The sequence below is a fragment of the Eleutherodactylus coqui genome, chromosome 3 (assembly GCF_035609145.1).
Source record: "Eleutherodactylus coqui strain aEleCoq1 chromosome 3, aEleCoq1.hap1, whole genome shotgun sequence".
Classification (NCBI taxonomy): Eukaryota; Metazoa; Chordata; class Amphibia; order Anura; family Eleutherodactylidae; genus Eleutherodactylus; species Eleutherodactylus coqui.
This window is the reverse complement of record NC_089839.1, coordinates 240816766-240836509: the sequence shown is the minus strand read 5'-3', so window position 1 is coordinate 240836509 and position 19744 is coordinate 240816766. Positions and strand designations below refer to the sequence as shown.

At 39.3% G+C, this 19744-nt stretch overlaps 1 protein-coding gene across 2 annotated transcripts in view; it reads left to right on the top strand.

Annotated features, from left to right (window-relative positions):
- Positions 1 to 19744, top strand: part of NR5A2 (nuclear receptor subfamily 5 group A member 2) — a 117849-nt gene that overhangs the window by 16238 nt on the left and 81867 nt on the right. The window contains exons 1-3 of one of the 2 annotated variants that reach the window (XM_066597173.1): positions 12687 to 12913; positions 15622 to 15740; positions 16210 to 16351. In XM_066597173.1, coding sequence (XP_066453270.1) covers positions 12838 to 12913; positions 15622 to 15740; positions 16210 to 16351 — 337 coding nt within the window. In that variant the 5' untranslated portion in view covers positions 12687 to 12837. Of the gene's footprint in view, positions 1 to 12686; positions 12914 to 15621; positions 15741 to 16209; positions 16352 to 19744 lie in introns of those variants that run through there. The other variant, XM_066597174.1, reaches the window with a different exon arrangement.

Below are 19744 nucleotides of genomic sequence, written 5' to 3'. Positions count from 1 at the left end.
CCAACTTCTGTTATAGGGGGAGAGTCAGGCAGTCTCCACAGGCATAAGATTGTTGGCTGATTTCCTCAATATTGGTGGGTTTAGATTCCTTTTTTCTTGTGTGTGGCCAACTTTAAGGCCCTTTTATACTGAACGGTTATTGTTCAGATTCTCATTGGATCATGAGAACCTGAATGATTGTTTAGTGCAAACGCTGCCAGCAACTGAATGCTGAAAAATAATTTGTTTGCTTATGGTTCATCGTTTAGTTTGTGCCGGCATAAAAATCAAGCAACGATCGGCTCGTGTAAACAGGCAGTCATCTATCAACTACTGTCTGTTTACTGTGAATGGAGGCAGGGAAGGGGGTCTGGAAGAGATCTCCAGCACAGTCCACCTCCATGCACTGAGCAATCACGGTAAGCATAGGAGTGATCAATGGAATGACTATCAGGCACCTAAGGCCGATTTATACGCAACGATTATCGCTCAAAATTCGCCCAAACAACGGCTTTTGAGCGATAGCCGTGGCGTGTAAATGTGTGCCCATTGTGCACTTACCGCATTCTTCATCTATCGCTGACTTCAGGTCAGCATGAAATCCATTATCCCTGATAACAGCGAGCTGTGCTGATAGCATTATATGCATCCTGCTGCCTGCAGGAGAACAAAAGCCATGTATTTAGAGAACAGACCACCCACTGTTCTCTAAATACATGCAAATGAAGTTGTTTAGCTACTAATAGGCTGATTAACCCATTAGTACCTATGCAAAATGCTTGCTCAAAACTGTCAGTTTCTGAGGAATGTTGAGCGATCATCTTTGTATGTAAATGGACCTTTAGGCACCCAATAGTCCTCCTGTGTAAAAGGACCCTTCCATAGTAACATGGAACCCGTCTGCTTCAGCTATATCTCCGGTACACACAAGGATTATACACGGCTCTGTCATCACTGCAGCTCTTTCTTTTATGTGAATGTAGTCTGGATGTATCAAAGTGCAATTGTAAATCTGTGTATTTAAAGTCCCATTATCACATTAGCTAATACTTGTGATAGTGTTTACTGGGAGTCATTCTATTATACTTGAAATGTTTAACACTGATGTTAATCTGTCTGCATTTACTAGATAAGCACTTTGCACTAACCATTTCTTATTCAGGGCTAGTTTAGACTGGACATTTCTGTGCCAGTGCAAAATCACATTAGCAAGGCATCCCAGAAATCAGTCTAAGTATTCAGTCTATGGATTCTCCCATATCTGCATTTTTTCTGTTGTGCAATGAGCAGAGTGAAGGTGTAATAAATGCTACTTCAATGGGAAAATCTTCCAGTTTGTAGTAAGCTGATCTGAGGGCCACTTCAGATGGGCAATTTTCCTGTTCAAGTGCTATCCGTTTTTTTGTGCATACAGGGTCTGTTCATGTGCGACCACCCCCACCCCCTTCCCCCTCAGCCTAATGACCTGGTCTAATTTTTTTGGCACACGACCGAAATGCCCGTAGAAAAATTATTGATGAGAACAAACCCATTGACATCAATGAGTTCTAATCTCTGTGTATTGCGCACGCGATTTAGTTTGGTGCAAATATGTCTGTCTGAAGAAGCCCTTATAGCCAGTTTGGCTATTCACACGCGGTTTTTACTCGGCTTGATGGTCCATGTGAAGAAAACTTGCAGTATCCAAATTTTTTTATCCAATTTACGGATCAGAATCTGACATGCAATGTCCACTGTCAGCGGATATCGGACAACACACGGACATGAACAAGGCGCCTATTTGCGCGGGTTTGCGCATTTTACTGCACTCTTTTGCACACGCAGGGCATGTTTATGTGGGTGCAGGACAACCCCACCCCCCCACACTTCCCACTGACTTAAAAGTCAATTATCCTAATGAGGTCCAGATGTGTTCTTTTCCCCACGGTTTTGCGCTATATTTCGAGCATCCTCTTGCGTATTATGTGCGCATTTGTGCACCCCAATAGATTTTTGTGGGACCTTTTAGTGCGCAAATGTGAATAAAATAGAGTAGGTTCTATTTTACGCACATGCAAAAATGGAAAAGAGAAAGAACCCATTGATATCAATAGTTTCAATTTTCATCATTTTGCGCATGCAATTTTTGCGAGCACAAAAACAAGCGCACATACGCCCTTCCACTGAAGTGTACAAACAACGGTTGTTTGAAAGCTTTTACACAGATCGCTTATTGATCAATAAGTTCATCCAAATATCGCTCTTATCCATGCAAAGTTGTTCGTTTGTCATTAAAATACGAATGACAGCGGCTTTAAACCAGGCGACTTTTGAACAACTAGCGACTACAATGTTTTTTAGATGAGCTGAAACAAATTGACTAGTGAGCAAATTATTGCTCATCAACCTGTTGGAGGCCGTTTACACTGAACAACTGCCCACCTCTGGGACCCTCAGCTATTGGGCTAATGGAGTCCCATGACCTCTGTTCACGATTCAAGGACTCTTTCCATAACTACCATAGACTTCAAAGGAGAGGAAAAGTGGCAAGAGCAGCCATCTTTCTTGAAATCTATGCAGACTGTGACAGCCTTGAATCAGCAAGCAGGAGGACCCCCACTCTCTAAATAGGCAATGGTCTCAGAGGTTGGACATGCACCTATCAGGCATGGTGTCCTGTTGATATGCCATAAATATTTATGATATGAATGCCACTTCAAATATAAGTGATGTGTAAAAACTGATGTACTGGATGGCTGATATGTTAGTCTGGGAAGCAGTTTAGTGAGGACCAATACTATGTACCCATGTTAAAGGGAATGTGTCACCTACACGTTTTTAACTATTTAAACTCAGCTACTGAAAAACTTTCCATTTTCTATCATGCTCCTGATTAAGTAATACGAAACGCGCGTGGGAGCGAGGGGAATCATTGTAGTGATCAGGTATCCCCATGTAATGCTTCCTTGTAGTTGATACATTGTAATTATTCGTTTATAACATTTATTGGGCTTATTGTTTTCGTCTGGATGGACATTCAATCATAAGCCCTAGCTACACTACATGGAAAAAAATGGCAATACTCACCTAGCCAGCGGCATCCCTTGCGCTGGTCTTTGGTGCTGCGGTAGGCTGCCGTGTCCTCAGCGTTGATACAGCACTCTCTTTCTGGTGACGGGGCTTTGAATACCCCACCTCCGGTAAGCAAGCACTGTGATTGGATTGAGCATCTGCCAAACAGAGCGGGCGCTCGATCATTCATCATTGAATGGCTGTGATTGGTTCATTGAGCTCCAGCTCTGATTGGCTGAGACAGTGGGGCTTGTGATCTAATCATAGCACTCGCTTGCTGGAGGTGGGGTATTCAAAGCCCCATGACCAGAAAGAGAGTGTTGTGTCGATGCTGAGGACATGGCAGCCTGCCGCAGCACTGGAGACCAGTGTGAGGGACGCAGGCACCACGGGCCATGTGAATATAAGCCCTCCCTTCCTGAAAATAAGACACCGTGCCTCTTTTGGGCCAGCAATTAATATAAGACAGTGTCTTATTTTCAGGGACACACAGTAATACCAGTTAGTAGCTGATTATTGCATGTGAGCCGCCAGGAGCTATATTCAGAGAACAGCGGGTGGTCTGTTCTCTGAATACATTCCCTTTGTTCTGCCGCAGGGCTGACAGCTGAGACAATGTTATCAGTGCTCCCCATGGAGAACAGAGCGTGAAGTCCCTACTATCAGCTCTTCTGCTGAACGATGGATTTTATGCGGAACATAAAATCATCAGCAGAAAAGTGAAAGTTGGGCACATTTACACATAACGATTATCGCTCAAAAGATGACTGGGTGAAATTTTGAGTGATGATCGCGTGTAAAAGGGCCTTTAGTGGTGATTGTGAAAACTGCAAAATTTTAGGATTTTTTAAAAATATAGATTGTGGCTTCAAAAATAAATAAAAAAACAACAAAAATTGATTTATACAATATGTCATTTTCTGTTGACATGTCCCCCTTTCAAGGGAACACATCATTAAAAAAAGTCCGATTATGTAAATTACATTTTTGTGTTAAACATATTTTTTTTAATTTATGGTGATTTTTCAAAATTTTTGGTCAAAATCTATATTTTAAAAAGTCCTGCATTTTTCACACTGACCACAGAGCCTAATACCAGTTTGACCCTTTTCTGATCTATAGAGAAAACTTTTCAGCAGTCATCTCACTAACATCATGGGCAGTTTCAGGGCTTGTTCACACGAGCGACCTAATCGTGCAAAAAAATCCAGCCAACTCTGCTAAAAATCATGTGAATGGACGACTTTTCTCCATCGAGTCCCGAGCTTCTTTAGCGTTTAAATCGCCCATTCACATGATCTGGAGCGGTGTGTTGCGAAAACAATGCGCTGCTGTTCGGAATTCCCTCGGATCGGTAGAAATCCTCCTAATGACTTCTAATGGCACCTGTCTTCTTTTCCAACCCTTAAATGCAGGTAGACTCCCTCCTCCTCCTCCCTTTTTTTCCAGCTCCCTTGGAGTCTATGGACACTCCTGTGTTTTGCGCACAAAAGATAGGTCAAGGCTCAAGGCCTATATTTTAGGCAGTTGGAAATTTCAGATGCTGATGTCCTATTATTTTAGTTGAGATTTTTTTGCGTGGCTAAAAGTCTGGACGTTTCCATAGAAACCCTTGGTTCTAATAGTCGTAAGTGTGTAAGTTAGCTGCCCAAATTCCCTGGTATAGACGAGACATTACACTGAAAGCTAACGCCTACATGGTGTTCAACGGGGTCCACCATTCTCAATAGGTGTTAGAATCATGTTAGAATCGGAACACAAAATTGAAGTCAAGTAAATAAAGAATTAGTACATTACGGGATTGTAAAGGAAGACCTAATGGAGTTAATGGCCAAAAGATGAACGGCCGGTCAAATGCAGGACCAGAGGACTGGGCAGGAGAAGGCCAGGTCGGATAATGCATGCGGGAGGCCCGCAGCGGATTCCATGTGTGAACCTGGCCGTTGACCCTTCATTCCTGATTTATCTGTTTTGCAAATGACCACAGTGGCTCGCAGGTGGTCGTGAGCAGTCCATTTTTTTGTTTTCTTTGTATTTCCTGCGCCGTCACTTAGCGATGACGCGTGTGCCTACAGCCTAAACACAATGTTAATTACGTATGAGCTGTGGGTTGGACACCTCCATTGACTTCAATGGGGGCTGTCTGCACGAAAATAGAGCATGCTGCGATCTTTCCTCCGCCTGCGGAATACGCAACTCATATCCACGAGTGTGAAGGAAATATCGAAAATGCATTAATTGGGCTCTATTTTCCATAGTAGGTATGTCATGCGAATCCAGTAACCCATTCCTGCACCTTGACATAATTTACAGCAATGTAGTATATTGCGGTTTTCATAATTCGTTAAACGTCAAGTCAGCATTTGCTGGAGCTGTGTGTTACTATATTGCATACATTAGCTTATTGCATGGAAAAAATGAATATTATGTTAAATCAAAGTCCCATGTGTGATAAAAAAAAAGAGAAAAAAATTTCTTTTGAATCAGGTCGCACCGCAATGTGATGTGGGGGAAAAAATTGCGGCACGTCCTATCTTTGGGTGTGCACTCGCATCGCATCACCTATTGTTTTCAATGGGGCCGCGGAGCATCGCACCACATTCTAGGTGCACATAAGTCCAATGCAATACCAGGTTTCCCATTGAAAACAATGGGAAACACTCCTCAATCCTCTGCTGTGGCTGTCAGCCTCGCCAGAGGACCAATACGTCCCCGTAGTGATGCTAGACATTTTTGATACAGAAACACCTCGCATCTGCGAGGAAATTGCGTTTTGGCGAGCGCAATATCAGGCCATGTTTCTTGGCCTGATATCGCACTCACCTGTATGCAATTATGCCTATGTTCAATTCACAGTAGCACAGTAGAGAGATTTAACGAAAAAACCAACTGGAACAGAAAAAAAACCTTTCATATCACCTTTCCCTGTGACCCTTTCAACGCTAGCATGGTATCAGCTAAAGGGCCATGCACATGGTGGGGGGGCTGTGTGGAGGTGTACAGAGTACCATTCAGCTCTGTATTGCGGAGCTACACAGGACTCTGTTTGCCAACGTACGGTACAATGCCGTTGGCTACCGTGTGTACTCTACCAAGCTATTCTCCTCTAGAGACAATACTTATAGGGGAGAAATCCTCTGTGCGCACTACATTGTACAGAATCCAACAGGTAAAAAAATACTATGTATGCCTATATAAAATTGAAGGCGTATAGTTACAATAAAAGCCCCTTGCACTACTATGGGTGCCCTATCCATTTTGCACAGAGCTATTGTAGAACCCTTAGGCACTGGCGTAACTATAGGGGATGCAGTTGCACCCAGGCCCATGAGCCTTAGGGGGTCCATAAGGCCTCTCTTCTTCATATAGGGAGCCCAGTACTATCTATAAAGCATTATAGTTGGCGCCCTGTTACAAGTTTTGCATTGCGGTAGAGAAGCTTCAAGTTATGCCTCTGTGTTAAGGGGTTAAGAGACATTGGGGGGGCCATAAAATAAACTTTTGCACCTGGGCCCATGAGCCTTTAGCTACACCCCTGCCCTTAGGTCTAATTTGTTTCTATAAATAATCTTTTTCTATCATTTTACAATCATCATCATATTTTATGGAAACACTTAAAGGGAAAAAAAACCTATGTGATAGCTCCACAAATAAAGCTTATTGAAATAACCACACAAAGTAGCCATATTATGCAATATACCCATGTCATGCCCATTAGCAGAAATCCATTGCGATTTTCTGCTCGTCGGGGGAAATCGCAGCATGCTCTTTTTTGAGCCAGATTCCGTGTAGACAGCTTCCATTGAAGTCAATGGAAGCTGTCCGATTCGCAGCCCTTCCACAATTATCATTGCAGTAAGGCTGCGATGGTGCGGCATTATCTGTACTACGCATGTGCGCCCGCCAGCACATCTGAGACAGATATGTGGGGGTCACCAGCTGGGCACAGGGTTGGATTGCGCTGCGGGATCCAACCTGACCATGTGCAAGAGGCCTAAGTTATCTGTTGTAACACCCTTGTCCATGTGAAGGTGAACACTTTAGGTGAACATGTAAGAGCTTCTTCAGACACCCGAATTTGCACTTGGTTTTGCATACACAAAATTTTTCCCGCGCAATACGCAGAAAGTAGAACTCGTTGATTTCAATGGTTTCATTCTAATTTCCATATTTTGTGCGCATCTCTCACACACATAAAAAAATAGGACCTGTTATATTTTCCTGCGTATTTGTGCACAAAGGGTCCCATAGACAATTTGCATGCAAATGCGCAATGCGCTGCACAATTCCGTGAAAAAAAGAACACATCTGGACCTTATTTGGCTAAATAGCCTTTTAAATCATAGTGGGGGCAATTCGAACGCATATGTGAACAGGCTCTGCGTGCGCACGCAAATCCGCCTCATAAACCTCAATCACTACACAAATACGTTGCGCGTAAGCACCAAAACACTCACAATATTGTGACTTTTTATGCATTTTAGCACATTTTACTATACTTTTTCTGCGGCAAGGACTGTTCACATTGGTGCGGGACACACCCGTGCCATGATTTAAAAGGCGGGTCAGTTGACTCGGTAGTCCCAGGTGTTATCGTTTAAGCTCGCAAAATTGCGCAGTTCACTACACAATTTGGGGCAATGCACATTAAAATAAAGCATGTCGGTTTTTTTTCCCCGCACTCGAAATGCGTAAGAAAAAAGCACATGTGAAGGAGCCCATTGAAATCAATGGTTTCTATTTGCTGCGCATTCAGCGTGCAGATTTTAGCGCAAGTGAACGTAAGAATGAACCCATAGAAAACAATGGGCTCCATTCCTTGCACAAACTCACTCGTGTGAAGCTGCCCTAAGGCCTCATGGCCACAGCACACACGGATTTCCGCAGTGAAAGACCTGCGTGTATGCGAATGCACTGTGGATCATCCATGCAGAAAAACTCCTGAACCCCACCTCCCAGCCTTTTCCCCACCTCCCTAATTGATTTCAACCTTCAAATCTGCAGTGCATCCAAAAATGCATCTATTGAACCCATCCACACATTTTTAACCATAATGTTGTTTATTTTCCTTGCCCTAGATGTAGCATTTTTAAGGGGTTTTCCAGTCATAGACCTTGATTTTCATTGTTTGACCCTTGCTGCTGTTTTTGTGACCTTTTTTAAAGACACCCAATATACCATGCATGCAAGAGTGAGGCCTTAGAATGTTTGTTTTCTAATAGCAAAACCCATTTAAAGTGACCCTCCTGTTTCAGGATAAAACTAAGTCCCAGGCCTGGCTGGGGAAGGGGTATAGTACCTGAAGTTGTTTGTTACTGCTATCCCTCTGATCTGTGGATTCCAGGTCCTGTTTTGGGCCGTCCAAGATGGATAACACAATCTTCAGACTACTTAATCCCCACAGTGCATTGCTATTGTTAAACCAAAAATTCTCTATACCTGCCCTCTGATTGGCCAGAACTGCTCATGTGATCAACACTGTTAATTAAGAAACCAGTGCACAGTCTGCATTAGGTCATTAGAAAATTGCTACAGCCATCTTGGACAGCCAAAAACACAGACTGCAACCAGTGGATTGGTGGGGTGGCAGAGAAATCAACTGCAGGTAATATACCTCCTTTCCCTCTGGTCAGAGACAGACTTTTGTCTGGAGGGCCACTTTAACCCAAATCAGAGAAAAGATCAAGAAAGAAAAAGCTGAGAGGTTGAGAAGTATGAAGAGCTTGCAGTATGAATGTTCACACATGGAAGATTTGTTACAGAACTTTTTGTGAATGAAAATTCATTCCATATATGCGAATGAAGTTGCTTCTGCAGAATGGGCTTCGATTCTTACAAACCCATTCATATAAATGGGACAGCTGTAGAAATGTAATCATATCAGCCATGTGTGAAGATGTGGATGTAGCTGCAGGTTTCATTCATTGCATTCCTTTACAATGAATGAAATCAATGGTGAAAGTGTGCAACATTTCCATAACATGTAGGGGATGCTGCAAAGCAGAAAATCCACAGCATGCAAAACTCCACTAGGATATTCTTTCATGAATATATGGGGTTTGTTAAAACCCCCATTGACTTTAATTTTGCACTGTATTTTTTTGTGAAATCTAAGAGCAGATTTCACAAGCGCAATTCTGCAACAAGTATGTGTGAAACTAATAATTTCATGCCAGCTGCAACACCTTCTGTATAAGTTGGTCACAGTCATAACAATTGGAAATCCACAATCACATAACAACAACCAGTCCTACAATGAAAAATATTTGGGATATTCAGCCTACAATTGCTAATTGGACAGCTTTCATTCATTCATTCATTCTATATGCTTTTCTCTACAAAGTAACCACATGAAAATAATTACGTCTGCTAAATAATAACAAGCAGCTAATACAATTATACAAATAAATAGATAAATGCAAATACAGAACAGAGGAGAGCAACGACCTATTTAGATGACTGTATGGGTCAAGCATAGTATTGTGAATGTAGTGCCTGAGTCACAATATACATACAGACATTTACATATGTTTACATACTCTTATAAACATGTTCATGGAACAGTAAAACGTAATGCTTTGTGATCTGTGTCAACCTTTGCAGTAGGCAAAATGTCATTAAGAATACCTGCAGTATGGTAAGTGGGTTCGTCGCCTGAAAAGTGCAAAAATGAAGTTTGTTGCTATGCAGAATGAAGTCAGTACAAGGAACTCTCAGGATGTTCAAATATATTTAAAGTTATCTTCGTATGCACTAAATAACTATAATGCGCGGTCTCATTCTATATCTAGAACCATAAGAAACTGCCAGCTTTATTAGTCGACTGTGAATGCAAAATTATATAGTTAAAATATACTCTTTCTACTGAACTCGAGAGAATTTCTAAAAATGTATTAGATATTTGTGTTGAAACGAAATTCATATTTCTAGGCTTTATATCGCGATCTGTTCTAGATAAACCGATGTGTAAACCACAGACCCAAAGAGAATCGAATAATACAACTGCCCGACTCTTGTGCAAAGTAAGGGATTTGCAAACGAAATCCTTTTATATAAGTGGTAGAAGAACTTTATATAACTTAAGTAACACAATAGGATGAGATAGCAAGTTGTGTTTAATTAGGTTATTGTGGGCTATTCTGCTTATCTGCAGCTCACCAGTCAATGAAGTGTCCTGAAATAGATGCAAGAAAACTTATCTTGTATCTGTCCATCTAATATCCATCTAGTGCTCTATTTACTATTCGTCCAATATCCTCATTTATCTATATATATTCATAAACACGTGTATACCTGTGTGCGCAATACAGGAAAAACGCATACACATTCAATACTTGTCAATGGGAAAATGAGAATTGAACTAGCCAGCACAGGAGTAGTGTGCGAGTGTGTGTGTATATATATACACATACATATACAGTGCTGTTGTGTATATATGTATATACTATGTAACTCTTTGGGTGCATATATATGTTTGGTCACTTCTATAAAGTCGTCACTGTGCAGAGAAAGCATTTAGCTGTGAATTATACTGTTATTTTTCTAGAACTTAACATTTCATATGTGTTCCAGCTGACATATTCGATTAAAGACATATTGATATTTTTGATATTTATTGGGAACATTTCGTTTTTCTGTTTTGTCTTTGGAATGCTGGTGGGTATATAATGTGTGTTTGCACAACCTCTTGACTCCAGCAGTTACCCGGTGATAAGGTTAATTTTTAATGACATGGTGATGTAGCATTGTGTAAAGAGAAGCTTTATTTACACAGAGGGGAATAAAACCAGGAATATTTCAGATTTGTACTTTTCAGGTCGTGCAGTAATGCAGAGTAGGAGGGAAACAGCCCATGTACATACTATACAGGAAGGAATATTGGACAGAACACACACGAGCTGATACCGGGGCTGCCATCATTTTTATACCCACAGAGAATCGAAAAATATAACGTTTGGAGTGGCAGGATATCAGTTTGGCAGCAATATTACAATTAATTTTTGTGTAGTCTGCAGTTTTGATTACCCGTATTTATGTCATAGAGGAGATTCATTTTTTACTTTGTAGACAGATAGACGATAGATAGATAGATAGATAGATAGATAGATAGATAGATAGATAGATAGATAGATAGATAGATAGATAGATAGATAGATAGATAGATAGATAACGTTTTAAAAAATAAAATAAGGGAAGATAGAATAAAAATCTTTAATGATGGGAGATTGTAACGTGTATTGCAATTTGGCACTTTGCAGAATCTTTACTGAAAACACAGGAACTGGGGAAAAAACTGCCCTTCTTTCTGTTATATCACTTTAGGAAGTAAATTAAAACTTCACTTTTACTGATATTTCTAAAACTGCCATCTGAGCTGATAAAAAAATAAGTATATTAGCACACCAAAGGGAGGGGGTGCACGCAATGTATATAAAAGGAGAAGATGCCAACTACAACTCCTAATCCCCCTTACAAAACTTTCTTTTTCACTCTTGCACATTTGGTGTGGAGAGGCAGTGTGATAGTGCAGTTTAATTAACCTATATGCTAGGGTACAGGGGGCCAAGAAAAAGTTTTGTAAGAGGCGATTAGCCGTTGTAGTTATCATTTTCTCCTTTCTATATATATACTGCGTGCTCCCTTTCCCTTTGGTGTGGCAATAGCCACAGTTGCTCATAGATTGTTCTTAGGTAATGGTTATATTGTGTATATATACTTGTTTCTCTATCAGCTCAGATGTCAATTTCAGAAATATCCGTAAAAGTTAAGTTTTAATTTCTTCCCTCCAGTGATATTTGTAGCAGTATCAGTGGAGATAGGGTAGGAGCATGGGACGTGCAGTAATTTCACAGTCACTGATAGAGGACTGATAGAACAGGCTTTGCTTGTGTTCTAAAGAGTTGATAATACCGTAATTAAAGAAGGCGGTGCATGCCGGGAGGAGGGTGGCTGTATAGACTACCCTCCTGCAGATTCACCCATCTCCAGCTCATGGGGTATGTGGATCGCTAATACTATATAATCTCATATCAGTCTGACTCCTGAGAGATATTGTGGGTTTCAGGGTCCGCCCTTTTTGTCAGTACCAACATGTCCTGATAGAAGCATTGGCTAGTGATAGTTTGGGTTGTTATAACTGGTATATAGTTGTCTTTTGGTTATATACTGTATACTGGCTGGGTGACAGTCAGTATTACACCAGCCATACGTGATTGGTAAATCCTGGAGACCACCACCTGTAATGGTCGCCTTATTGGTTGTCACTCAGCTCCAGTATTCCTTCTCAGCCTTGTAATTACTGCCGATTTCCACCTTTAAAGGGACTTTGAACCTAAAATTCCCAGTGTAGAGGTAAATGAATTTTATTGTTCTCTTTTATCAGCCATTTCAGGCTGGGGGAAGGAGGTCTGTAATTCATTCTAATGGGACAAAGAATTGACTTTGCAGCACAGATCTCCAGAAGCAGCGACATCCCTTCTACAAGGTATGCAGTTTAGTTGAGCAGCAGCTCCCTTCCTCCGGCTGATGGAGGAGAGCACCAGCGTGCAGGCTGTAGACAGGGAGAAGGGGCGTGGCTGCAGTGACAGCAGACGAGCCCCGCCCCCCGCTCTCACACGGATGACAGGACGGACGGAGCTCAGTGTGGCTGGCGGCTCGGGACGTGCGGGGAGATCCGTCCTGCTCTACACGACACAGGAGACGGAGTTGTCGTCGTCCCGCACGGATGGAGCGGATCTAGTCCCGCACATGGTCACCCCCTGACTGCACCGCTCGCCCGCAACTACCGCAGGACGCCCGCACTCAGTCATGCTGCCCAAAGTGGAGTCTGAAGCTCTGGGGCTGTCCCGGGCACACGGCGAGCAGATGCCGGACAGCATGCAGGGTGAGTGCGGGGGACAGTGATGCCTACGTCACTACTCTACATATATAGTCCAGCAGCTTGTCCCGGCAGTGTGTGACCCTATAGAATGGTATATATGTGTATAACTATCACCGCACACCTGTCTATAGGCCTTGTGTACATATAGAGAGATATAGGTGTGCAGTAGGTAATATATACCTGTAGATGTGCATTGTACACATATGGAAGTGTCATCTATCTACATATGTATTATGTGTGTATACATATGTGTGTGGGCTTTGTAGATAGGGATGTGTATACTGTGTGTGCTGCATACAATGGTAACACCTTGTCCCTCTGGGAGGTGACAGTGTATATAGGATATCCTACTATAGGATGCTGGTGACACTATATGGAGAGGGATGAGCATTGGGGACACTTCTGCCGCACGTGGAGGGTCACTGCACTTATATCATGGAGTATTATAATCGCTGTCCTCATATAGCCCGGTATATTGGCGGGTTATACTGCCGGTTTTAGGTATATCGCCTATCTTGGGGCTGCAGATAGATAGAAGATTCTTATTTATGTAATGTTCTTTTTGTCTGATTCACTTCAGTGTTACTTTCTAACTACTTGAAAGTAAATATTTAGGATACAGAATATAATCGCACCCAACACGATCATATGGTGTGAGCACTTCTCAGAGCGATAGATATGGATCGTTAGTGAATAGTGGCTGTAATGGGGAGAGAATCGCAACTTTGGCTTCCGTGTAAAGTTATTTGCTGTTGACGATTGTTTTTTCTTTCTTGCTTTTGTTGTGCTTGATGTTTTTATTTTATTAATACTTCATAATCTCAATATACTCAGTATAGTTTGGAGTGTAAATTTCAATGTATTTTGGATAGTGAAGATTCTCAGTGAATGCAGGGTGCTGGATACACCATTCACACCTAGCCCTAGCTGTAATAGTTAGGACAAAAGGAACAGAAACTGGAATACTTACATTAGGGTGACCTGTAGAGCCAGCAGTGAGTGCCCAGGGACGATGCTTACAGCAGGGAAGGAACTGCTCAATATTTGTCTCTAGGACACCCAATGATTTAATATTATATATATATATATATATATATATATATATATATATATATATATATATATATATATATACACACACATACACACACTGTGCAATTTAGATGTTGCTTACTCCTTGTGGAATTCAGTATGAATATATCTGAATGCTGCCATTACATTTTTCATAATTATATATTCTTTTGTAATTAATATTTAGTGCAACACCACAATGGTGGTATAACTAGGGAATTAATGCAATACTTATAACATGTATAAAATATATGAAAAGCTAAAAGGACATTCTACAGGCATATCTATCTATCTATCTATCTATCTGCCATTGTTTTTTCAATATGTATTTGAAGTTCTTGTTGGGAATTTGGTGCAGAAAGCTTGCAATCTGTTAATAGAGTATGAATTGCCACATTTAGGACAACTTGGTGCAGTGGCTAGGGATTCTAAATCAGACTAAATCTTCTGGTATGCATTTCAGTTATGTGGAATACTGTAAAAAAAATGCGAAAACATTAGATGAAAAATCTTAATTTTCTCATAGGTTTAAGACCTGAAAATGCCTTGCTTTACCTGCCTGATTTACCATCTAGGAACAATGACATAACCATTCCAGATGTTGGTCATATTTCAGGGCCAACTGAAGTTTCTTTTTAGTGTGTGAAATCTTTTCTGTGTTTCAGTGCAGTAATCTCTAAGGAATACACATACAAATGTCTGTAACCTGTAGAATGATCAGGGCTTTTTAATGATTTTCCACCTCCAGCTTATCTGAAAGTAAATATTAGCAATAATAATATCATAGGAAAGTTGTAAATGGTTGTCATTTCTAAAATATAATTTAAAGTATCTGACTAATGATAAAAAGTTATGATAGATTATTGCATAAGTTATTTACACATCTACTCTAGTGTGTACAAGCAGCTAAGAAGTCCTCCAAAGAAGTAGAAGTAACTATTGAAAGGAATCACACACATCACATTACATATATATATATATATATATATATATATATATATATATATATATATATATAATATTATGTTGTGTGTATTTTTAAATAAGTTTTAATAGGTTTTAATTGTCATTTTCACAGATATCCTTTACTGATAGCTTGCAGGGATTCTTTGTACGCCTGAAATGGCAATGTTTATAGAGATAAAGTGGCAATGCTATGAGCAGCAGTTAATAACAATGTAAATATCATTTTGCAAAACTTTTACAATAGTACCAGAGCTGTTATCTTTACTTTTGGTCTAATGTGGGTTTGATTGTAGCAATGGAGCAGATAAGTATATCAGATATGGGAGGGCACTGAGTAATAAAAAGGGATATGTGAAAGTTTGGAGATTGCTTTCACAGGGTTATGTTTGGCTGCTCTGATCTCTGCACCACTTAGTATATCATATCAAGGGACAAACCTAATGGGTGTGGTGTAACCTTCATGTCTCAGCCATCAGTAACATTTCAGTGGCCATCACTTGCCGTATCTTACAATTCATAAGACAAATGTTGTCTGTTCCTAAAAGATCCGACACATGAAGTCCATCTGAGCAGCCGCTTTAATACATTGATACATTGCATGTATTTATGGATTGGGTTTGGACTTTCTAATTAATGTCGTACAAGTACTGAGTTTGTGCCTCATCTTCATTCAGTGTCGCAGTTTAAAATGATGGGCTACTCGTATGATGACGACTTGGAGGAGCTGTGTCCTGTCTGCGGGGACAAGGTTTCTGGATATCATTATGGACTGCTGACCTGTGAGAGCTGTAAGGTGCGGAGTTCTTGTTATTTTTGTTTTCTGGGTTATTATTGTATCCCTTTCCTCTTCTCCAGTGACACTTTACTGGGTCTTCCTCCTAAATGTTTTCTATCATGTTGTATTAGAAGAATATGTGATCCTGTATACTATTGATGTATTGTACTGTATTAAGGGATTATGGATAGATTTTTTTTATCCTTGCAATTTGAGAACCAGGCAGCTAAATGATGTAGCGGTATGACATTGTTTAAGGACGGGGAATGTTTTTAATGTTAATTGTGCAGATATTTTGTAATGCTGTTAACATCTTCTCACAAACTTGTTGGGGGCATTAGATAAGTTCCAAATTAACATATTTAATGATAGAATAGCAACTGGTTGAATGCCAAGTTGTACTGTTTTGCACTAAATAGGAGGAAGGGATCCATCAACCTAAATGTCTATGTTTACTGATTATTCTATCTTTCCCTGTATTCTCTAGGGTTTTTTCAAGCGGACAGTTCAGAACAATAAAAGATACACATGTATTGAAAATCAGACCTGTCAGATTGATAAGACCCAAAGGAAGCGATGTCCTTACTGCAGGTTTCAGAAGTGTTTGAGTGTGGGGATGAAATTAGAAGGTAAGATAATAATGGAGGGGATGGATGTGAAGAAGTGTGTGCATGCGGAAAAAAAAATCAAACATATATGACTAGAGGGATGGATTGATAACAGGCATATTCACACAAATTATGTGTTTTTTAAATAAAAAATAAATATATATATATATATATATATATATATATATATATAAAAAAAAAAATCGTAACTTTGTGTTTATGAAAGTAGAGCAATTTCCTATTTTAAGATTACTCTGTCTATGCCAAAAAGTCATTAGGATTGCTTTTATCCCCATGAGAAATCCTCAGTTGATTTTTCAATATAGAGCTAAATTACAATATATTTTATACGTATCCGCGGCCGCTCTGAAGTGATAAGACAGATTCCGATTATTATAAATTATAAGACTATGACCACTTAATGATAGTTGGATGAGTACAATGTCTAAGACAATTCAAAAATGTGCACCGATATTATGTGGTCATTGTCCTGACAAGCATTATTAAGTAAGCAGAGCTATGTGTTCATATATTATAGAAAGCCCATAATGTGGTTAATGTGTCCCGACTCTGCAACTGCAATTTTACTGAGTCCAGCTTTAGTTTGGAGGGTTTCCGTTACTGTTTAGGATTTCTGTAACAGATAGAAACCAATCAAAAGTTTATATTAAATTCACACTCATGTAGTAGAAAAACATCTTCAATGATTCAGTAAATAGTCAAAAAAAGTATACAAAAATAATAATTGAATAAAACAGTTTGAACTTTCCCATATTCCTTTATTTTTGTGTTTTTTTTGGATGTAGACAAACTACTTGCCCTTTCTATTGTATTCCTCCGAAGACATGAATTGGACAAAATGACCATGTTCAAAGCACAGGAAACATACAGAAGATTGGGCACGATCACTAGGAGATAATATACATGTACATCTAAAAACAATACATGTACTATAAAAAAAGGCTAAGCAACTTTGTGTAGTTGAATTGTTTAAATCACTAAATACGCTTTATGCATCAATTTACAAACCCATACAATTTATATATATATATATATGTGTGTGTGTGTGTGTATATATATATATATATATATATATTACACACACACACACAATGTGCATAGAGTTAATTCTAGACCTAGCTTTACATTAGAGAAAGGATTTGCAAACCCTTAAATTCCTCCCAAGTACTATTTTCCAGATGCAGAGTCCACTTCTTCACATGTTATTTCTGCATTTAGTTCATAAACTAAATTATTGTCTTGTTATATAAAATATTTTTTTTAGCGTACATGTACATCACCAAAGGAAGTATTTTAAAAAAATGTCGTACTTGTATATCCATGTTATTGTGTGGATACAGCTACTGTGCCCGCAATCAAAAGTGAGATGGTGGCTGTAATTGAGAAATCTCCAGCCTTGGCAATTTAACTCCTTAATCAAGGATTGAAAACAGTTTTTTTTCTGTTTTTTGTTTTAATGAAATTACTTTTATTAAATAAATGTTGCAAACTGTAAAAACCATATACATATTTGTTATTCTCCCACCATACTGGCAACAACCGGTACTGTAAAGTTATTGTGTTAGTTAAGGTGAATAGCTTAAAAAAATACCAGGGTTGCTTTTTTTATGCATTCTTTAATTTAAAAAACCAAAATAAAAACCCCCAAATAAATTCAAATTTATCCAGGTACCACAAAATGCTAAAAATCAATCTAACTTTCCCCACAATAAAACAAGGACTCGTATAAGTCATACATTAATATGTAGTTTTAATGCTAAAAATGTTATAATTGATAAAAATGGGAGAAGAGAAAAATGAAAAGAATCCCTCCTGCTCTTAAAGCCCAAAATGTCTCTGTTGTTAAGTGGTTAATATGAAGCTTTGTATTTAAAACCCTGATCATATGGTAATTGGATATACGTTTATAGTCATATTTCGGGTAGATTTGGACTTTTTTCAGTCATTCTTTGCAGTGTAGAAAAAATATAAAGAATACAAATCTGTCAATAAGCAGGTTAGCTGATGTTGACACATTTCATCACTCTCAGGTCCCTTTCACACAGCAGTATTGTGGTCTGTGTTTGACTTCAGTATTTGTGAGTCAAGACCGAGAATTAAATCTACCAAAAAAAAAGCATAAATGAAAGATTTGCACCTCTACTATCTATTGGACCTACCTTTTATTTTGGTTTACAAAGACTGGTACAAAATACTGACCAAAATGCTACCATGTGAACGTGGCCTCAGGCCTCACTCACACTTGGGATCAGTAGTTTGCATTTTTTTTTTCTTTTTTTAACCCAAAGCTAGGCGTTGTAGAAACATTTCTGTGTCTTGTGTTTTTTGCATCCACTCCGGATTTTGCATTAAAAAGTACTGATCAAATCCGTCAATGTGGCCTCAAAACGTGTCTCTATTCCGTCCTGTAAATTCACATTTTTGGATAGTCGTGTGTAAATGATCTCACTATTGCTGCCCTGGGTGTTTCTAAGTAAACAGGCTCCATGGGGAATCAACATTAAATACAAAGACAAGCCATAAGTACAAAAATAAGCTAGCCTGCTTGTTTACAGTTTCCATGTAGCAACAGGAAAATTAAAGAAAAGTGAAGAGATAGAAAATGAAAAAAATATTTAAAACCTTTAAAAAGCAAAAGAAATATCTTTGTAGTATAGTTGTTGGTCATAAAGTCAATGTCAGACCAAGGCGGGGATTGTCTTCACAGTTATGTTTAAAAAAAGGTGTTTTAGAATTTCCGCACCTCTCCTGCCTGAGAATGTCTACACGTTATCTATCTATCTATCTATCTATAGATATATATAGATATATATATATATATATATATATATATAGGCCCTGACCAGTCTTTTCTTCAGGCGCCCAAGTGGCTACCTTATCTCTTTACTACAACTTCTTCTCATTATTTGAGCCAACCATATTTAAAGGTTGTTCGGAATAACATGACGGGGATACTCAATTCTCTGATTGCTTAGTACGGTCAATGTTTGTGCATCAAGCAATTCCCAATATAATGTGAAAAAAGGGATCTCTAAATTTCAGAGCGTTTGCCTGTTAACGTCTTTTGATACTTCAGCATAGAAGCTCGTATTGTTGTAAAGCTCTTTCGTAAAGATTCATCTCCAGTATGTTGTGTAGATACTTTATGTCCAGCATTCTTCAGAAAGGCTACAACCTAGAGTAGCCTTGCCGCAACCCCTATACGAGCTTCTCCCGTCACCTACTGCCTCCTTCCCCCTCCCCTCGTAGACTGCAAGCCCTCGTGGGTTGGGTCCGATCTCCATTTATATCCCTTTGTAAGTCATTTAGTTCATGTTTATTATTCCTGTTGTCTTTTATATGTAATATGCTATGTTTTCATATGTTACAGCATCCTGCAATTAATGGCACTTT